This window comes from Callionymus lyra, chromosome 8 (assembly GCF_982586985.1).
Source record: "Callionymus lyra chromosome 8, fCalLyr1.hap1.1, whole genome shotgun sequence".
Taxonomy (NCBI): domain Eukaryota; kingdom Metazoa; phylum Chordata; class Actinopteri; order Syngnathiformes; family Callionymidae; genus Callionymus; species Callionymus lyra.
The window spans coordinates 10,349,207-10,356,181 of record NC_141825.1 but is presented as its reverse complement, the minus strand read 5'-3'; the positions used below and the strand labels follow the sequence as shown (position 1 = coordinate 10,356,181).

The 6,975-nt window shown below is 39.0% G+C and overlaps 1 protein-coding gene across 1 annotated transcript; it reads left to right on the top strand.

Annotated features, from left to right (window-relative positions):
• Positions 1–1,916: 1,916 nt before the first annotated feature.
• On the top strand, positions 1,917–2,943 carry phlda2 (pleckstrin homology-like domain, family A, member 2). Its single transcript, XM_087798073.1, has 2 exons — positions 1,917–2,459; positions 2,828–2,943. Exon 1 carries the CDS (start codon positions 2,005–2,007, stop codon positions 2,419–2,421), a length of 417 nt encoding a protein of 138 aa, XP_087654199.1. The 5' UTR covers positions 1,917–2,004; the 3' UTR covers positions 2,422–2,459; positions 2,828–2,943.
• Positions 2,944–6,975: the final 4,032 nt, after the last annotated feature.

Sequence of the window (6,975 nt, the reverse complement as noted above, 5' to 3'; positions counted from 1 at the left end):
TTTGTGGCCCTTGTGAGGTCAAAGATCATGTAAACCTTTTATTTAGTTTTGTAATTATTTCTATTATTCATTAATAATGTCTAAATATGACTATAATTGTTTTTTTAAGAGGTTTTTTCCCCAAATGGTGTGAGTATTTTGCCCCTAAAAATGATTTAGGTGATTTTTTATTTTAAAGTATTTATTGGGAAAAAAAGTGTTTATATTTTTGCTTTATTTTCGCTTGATGGCCCCTCACAACAGTAACTTTTTTTAAATGTGGCCCTTGAATTGAAAAAACACTGGCTTAGACCAAACATGTCCAAAGTAAGTAAGTAAGTAATTTTTATTTATATAGCGCTTTTCCAGACCAGGGTCACAAAGCGCTTAAACAATCAAAACAATATTCAATAAAGTACATACTTTAAAGATCAAGATACAACTGATAACACAACGCCATTAGATTTCATGCTGCCCGCAGTTTTCGTTGTAAACTGTATTATCAAACCAGAGAATGGAGGTTTTATTTTAATGTCAACACAAGAGAAAATCAAAAACAAAATCAAAACCAAATCAAATTTAAAAGCTAAAAGGTTATGAACACTGGAAATGTTTTTCTTCTCTTTCTGTTTGAAGAGGTTGAAGCTTTTATTTTGAAATTCTAATTCACTCTTGGCATGATGTCATTAGTCTGTTCACCCTTCACTTCATCAAACGTGGCCCTCATCTTAAAAAATAAGAAAGTCTGGATGGCCCCGGCTTTAGACTGATCATCAGTTTAAAAGAGGGATTTTCGGGCCCCACATGGTTCCTAATGAATTAGTGAATTTATTATATTTGTCTTGGATTACTTCAGAAAAACATGCTTAACTTCTTCTCGTTTGATGTAAAATAACAATATCAACTTCACTTAAATTGAGGCCAATACACAACCACAGAAGTATATTTTGTCTTGTTTTGTTTCTTTCTAAACTACAGTATATACACGTTGGGTTGGACCAGACCTGCTCAAGGTGCTGCACTTTGACTGTATTTATGTGGCCCTTGTGGGGTCAAAGATCATGTAGAATTTAGTAATTATTTCTATTATTCATTACTAATGTCTAAATATGACTATAATTAGTTTGTCTATAAGAGCTTTTGTCCCCCAATGGTGTGAGTATTTTGCCCCTAAAAATGATTTAGCTGATTATTTTCTTTTGTATTTATTGGAAAAAATGTGTTTATATTTTTGCTTTATTTTCGCTTGTTGGCCCCTCACAACAGTCACTGTATAAAAAGTGGCCCCTGAGGAAATTGAATTGCCAAACCACTGGCTTAGACCAAACATTTCCAAAGTATGGCCATTAGATTTCATGAGAATGGAGGTTTTTTTTTTAATGTCACACAAGAGAAAATAAAAAACAAAATTAAATTAAAGTGAAGCTAAAAAGTTATACACACTGAAAATGTTTTTCTTCTCTTTCTTTTCGAAGAGGTTGGAGCTTTTCTTTTAAAGTTCTAATTCAGATCACCCTTGGCACGATGTGACTGTTTACGTCTGTACTATACTGGCTCCTTCACTTCATCAAATTAGACTGATCCTGAGTTTTAAAAGAGGGATTTCCGGGCCCCACATGGTTCCTGGTATAGGAAGTGGTTTCTTTCAAGTGGCTCAGAAATAAACCCTCGCTTGGGTTTAACATCTGGATATCAAACAAGCCCTTTTTTTTTACTGCACAGTGGGCAAATATTTGTTCAGATCTCCTCGGCGGGGGTTACTAATTAACGTGTCATGAGGGCCACGTTAGGACTTCCTCTCCTTCCACCCACGCTTTGAATGACTCCACGGGCAACTGTTCACGCATTCCCAGCGCAAACTGACGTCAAGTGGGGCGGACCCTGAACCCGGAGGGAGTATATAACCACGCGAGGAGTTTTTCATTCACAAAGAACCACTCTGGATTACTCGAGACTCCCCAACAGCACACGCGCTCCTTCGCTTGGAGGCTCCGAAAAGGGAAACTTTAAAGGAGAGTTGAAAAAATGAAAATGTCAGCCGCCGAGATCACGCAGGTCCTGAAGGAGGGAGAGCTGGAGAAGAGGAGCGACAACCTGCTCCAGTTCTGGAAGAGGAAGACGTGCGTCCTGACCCCGGACAGCCTCAACATCTACGCCGACGCGCAGAAGCGCTCCCGGGGCAAGGAGCTGAAGCTGCGCGCCATCAAGAAGGTGGACTGCGTGGAGAGGACCGGCAAGTTCGTCTACTTCACCATCGTCACCACGGACGACAAGGAGATCGACTTCCGGTGCTCGGGAGAGGAGACCTGTTGGAACGCGGTCATCACCATGGCCGTGATCGACTACCAGAACCGCAAGGCCATCCAGGACTTTAAGACCCGGCAGGACACGGAGAGCGCGTCGCCGGGTCAGCAGGAGAGACGCATGGCGAGGGCGCCGTGAACACCCGCGCACGCACGCACACACAAGCTCCTTATAAGGTGAGACTTCCACCCCTCAAGACTTCAAGAACATAAGAGGCCAAAATAACAATTTAAAAAGCTTTAAATCTATTAAAAAACACACATTTTTAACGTTGTTAATTATGTATTTAAACCTTAGAAATAAAAAAGTTTAATAGAAATGAAAAAAAAAGGATATGTATTATTAATCCGGCATTTATACTGTTTTCATTAAGTTTCTTCTAAAGATAATGAATACTGGTTACATAAAAAATGTAATATCTTACTGTATTTTCCAAGAATATTCTCCACAAATTTTATTTTCTTAATATTTTTTAGTTTTTGACCCCACTTTTCAACCTTCAAATACAAAAACTAATGCCTTCTTGTTGTCCTCCCTCCTCCAGCGCCACTGTGGACCACACAGACACCGGACCAAAAGGAAGACAATGTCCTCCGGTCCAGAGATGAAGGATTGTGGACTGAGTTACAACAAGGACTCTCATCTAAAAAAACAAGAAAATTCAAATGGAACAACAACAAAAAAAGCACATGACAGAGATCTTCAGGACTGAAATGGAGGAAAAAAAGAAGAGTAATCTCTGGAGGAGTTTCTCCCAGGAAAAAAAAATGTTAATTTATTTGTTTGTTACTGGCAAAACATGCCTGTGTTGTTTAAATTATTTTGCAATATTTCAAAGTGTGTAAAGTGTGTATTTATTGTAATAAATGTGTGCAAGATTTTTTTGACATAACTGCCCTGTTGTTATTTTATATTATTTCATTTTATTTAAAAAAAAAATTAGCTAATCCATATGTCTTCTTTGAGCATCATCGTTCCAGTTACGGGGTCTATCAAGAAGACACACCAGAACAGGAAGTAAAACTGCAAATACCTTCTTTTTCAGATTTAAGATCTACAGTATAAAGTCTTCTCACTTACAACAGGATCTTACTAATCTAACTATGCTTTTATTTTACTATATCTCCAACATTATCTATCTATTGGATCATAAATACACATCAATAATCAGCTCTCCAGACACCTTAAGGTCTTCATCCATGGACCTCCTCGATAACTACCACCAGACCGGCCACGAAGGTCGTCCCAGTATCCGGTGACATGCGAGTCAGTAACTCTATAGTCGTCACTCTCGGAGTCTTTTCACCGTCACTAAATGCCAGACGCGCACACTGAAGAGGGAGTGGACGACAGGAAAGCCCCTTCCTTTCTGCTGTCAGGTGGAATGTTGATCTTTATTGTCGCCGCCTGGTTTCCGGGGAGAGTCGTAACTGATAAGCGGCGGATTAACAGACGGCACTTAAAAGACTGAAATGTGCTTCTAAAAACACATCTTAACTACATCAAAGGCGTATTTTCTGGAATTTATCTGAAGTTTTCATATTAATCCGAGACATTCAGGATATTTGAAGTAATGTTGCTTATCAGTGTGACTTTGGAAGAAGTATTTTTACTGCCTTTTTTATGGTGTAGGTGAGAAATAATGAGTGAACACATCTGCATGATCACCACAATAAACCAGACGGTCTTTGAAGGCACCGCCTTATCCTTAATACGTTCAAGACGATTTCCTGTTAAACACATTTGATTTATTTTGAAACATAAAAAGTCAACTATGCTTGTAAATTTAAGTGTGACATTCGTCTTAAGACCCACAGGCCACACCTGGACAATTATATATTACAATAGTGGCGCATGAGCCAGAGACTTCCAACCAATCCACACCCACTCAAACTTAATCTAAGTTCAACTAGTTTAACTTGTGACTGTGAAAGAATGAAGGTCAATGTCCAGATTAACAGAATGAGTTGACATTTGGGCAACATAACATACAAACATTTCAATTCATTTGTTATTATATTTATTTAAAATATATACGGGGCATTTTTTTTGTCACATTTCTTTTAAATTTGAATAGAACTGTGTTGATTTACAAAGTGATAGTTCACCCAAAATTCATTATTTTCTACATGTCGACTAAGTGTTGGTATTATTTTCAGAGTAATCTGTTCCTTTTGTATGTTCATTTTAATGTAGCGACTGATGCTTTCTGATGCTGAAGTTTTCTTTAAATTCAACTTCATCCAAAAAAACATCCAAATACCTCCGTACTGCTCGTCTGTGTTTATTCTGAAAATTTTTTTGAAAAAAAGGTTTATATTTTAAGATTGTTTTTAGTGAACGCTGCTAGGCCAACATCCTACAAAGACAGGATGTACACCGGGTAAATATACACGAGCACTTCCAGTGTAGACTGTAGACCCTTTGATGTGACTCCTGTAGCTAAAATATTTCACTACCTTTTGTTCATACCACAAACCTTTCTTGCTGTTTTCATGAATGACCTTGATAATGAAGTGTCTCTGGCGACACAAAATGTAAGATCAACTAATATTTTTGTTTAATAGTCAAGAGCTGAAATGAGCCTTTACTCTGACACGTCTTTGGCAATGACATCTTAATATTCTAAATTCCACACATTTCATGTCATCTGGAAAACTATTTCAGCCATGATAGTTCCGCAATCCTTGCACTTGGACAAGGTGTGCCCCAAGGCTACGTGCTTGTATCGTTCTCAATCTTTAAAAAAAGTAAGTTTCGCTTCCACAGATAACGCAATAAAGCGTAAAAGATTTAGAAACTAATTCAGCCAATTCCACTTGTTGGAAGAATCCAAACTTTGAGATGTGCCCCATCATTTACGAAAAAAAGCTTAACGTTATGTGTGACTCACAGACTTTGTGCCCGAAGAATAAAAACCTAGTTTCAACCTTGCATAAACGGGTCAAGTCAAAAATATTTGCTAACTTCAGGAGGCCATATTTCACCGCTTCTTTCTTGGGTCACTCATTGCGAAACTGTAAGTAGTTTGTCATTTTTGATAAACTATTTATACTATAACTATTTAATATTAAACTATTTATCCTTTAAACCAAAAATAGTTCCATTGTTACACAATTTACACACTGATCCCTCACATCAAGTCCATTAGCTATTTAAGGATATGATTAGAACAGCCCCATGCAGTATTTGTTCCTAACCTGGAGTCTATTTTTGGTTTATAATGGATAAAGTGTGATTCGGGGGGGCGGGGTGGGGGGGCTTACCTTGACAATGTAGAGCGTAAACGTCAAGTGAGTAACACATTAAAACATTTGTTTCTTGTCCAACTTTTTAATCACAGACTTTTGATTTTGTGTTTCAGTGTCAAAATCTGCTTAAAACTGGTTGACCTTGGCAAAAAATCCTTAAGGCACCAGAAATAATACATTAAAACTTAAATACAGCCAACTAAATCACATAAGGGGCAAAATTATTTGAGTACATTTTAAAAAATATTTTTTCTTAACTGTAATTGAAAGGGAGAATTAGAAAATTTCCTTTAACCTAATTTTTACCGTTAATGGAAGTCTGTATAATTGGGATAACCGACCTCACGTTATAATTGACGTCTGGTCTGTTTTACTATGTCGTCACATCCGCTTCTACTTCGGCCAATGACAAGATGGCTGCGCCCGTTGTACTTGGGATTAAATCTCCGACATTCTCCACCATTATTACAAATCGCCTTGGGTCCACAGGTAATACTTATCCCGTGCAAATGGGGCTATAATCATCATTACAGGTAACCATGTAACACATTAAACTGATTTTGAGCAAACCATCTGACGTGCCACATAAAATGACTTGGCGTGTCAGATTTACACGTCACGCATGAGAGTTTGACACACGTGTCATTAAGATTAAGCAGTTCTGCTACATTTAAGATTTGTTGTGATCGTTGATAAGAGCTTAAGATGACAACGAATGACAGATAAACGAAAATATGATCTGTGATCACCCGGACAGACAACCACACACAACAGGGTAGTTTTTTTCTTGCATCAACATGTGCAAAACATGCACGTATGAAAGGGAAACGCGTTCAGCTGTGACAAGTGTCCGCCCCCCCCCGACATGTGTGATGTGAGCCACAAAAGTCCAGAAGTCAAAGGTGAAAGTGGAGCCGTGGCAGGCGGGAAGTGTGTCGTAAAGTTACAACCCTTCCATCCGCCTCGCACCGCTTTGAAGTGGGATCGAGCTACAATGAACGCATCAAAGTCTCTCCACTGATCTGAGCAGTATTACCGCAGCGGTCGGGCCACCTTTCTAAAAATACTGCGTCACAAATTGGCACCACTATAATCTCCAGCAACACACGAGCGGAGAGACCTCGTCATGCCAAAGGCCACGCTGGAGTAATTTAGGCTGAGCCGCTTGTCACCAGCGCTGCTGCCAACACATCCTGTTTTGGGGGGGTTTAAGGATGCCGCAATCCTCATCCTTTAAATGCCTCGCTTTGAACACAAACCCGGTCGGAGTACACCAAAGTTCCTCTGACGCGGCACTGCAGCATCATCTTCCTCTCATTACGAGCCACAGTGTGAGCTTTGTTTCACTCCGACTGCACTTTTCGAGAGGAAGCGATAAATGAGTGTGTAAGGTCGTGACCTCGACACTCGGGAGGAAGTCCTTGAATACTTGAAATGACAA

What these genes read in the sequence shown, in the direction of transcription:
- phlda2 (XM_087798073.1), top strand. Translation starts at nt 2,005, where the DNA reads ATGAAAATGTCAGCCGCCGAGATCACGCAGGTCCTGAAGGAGGGAGAG.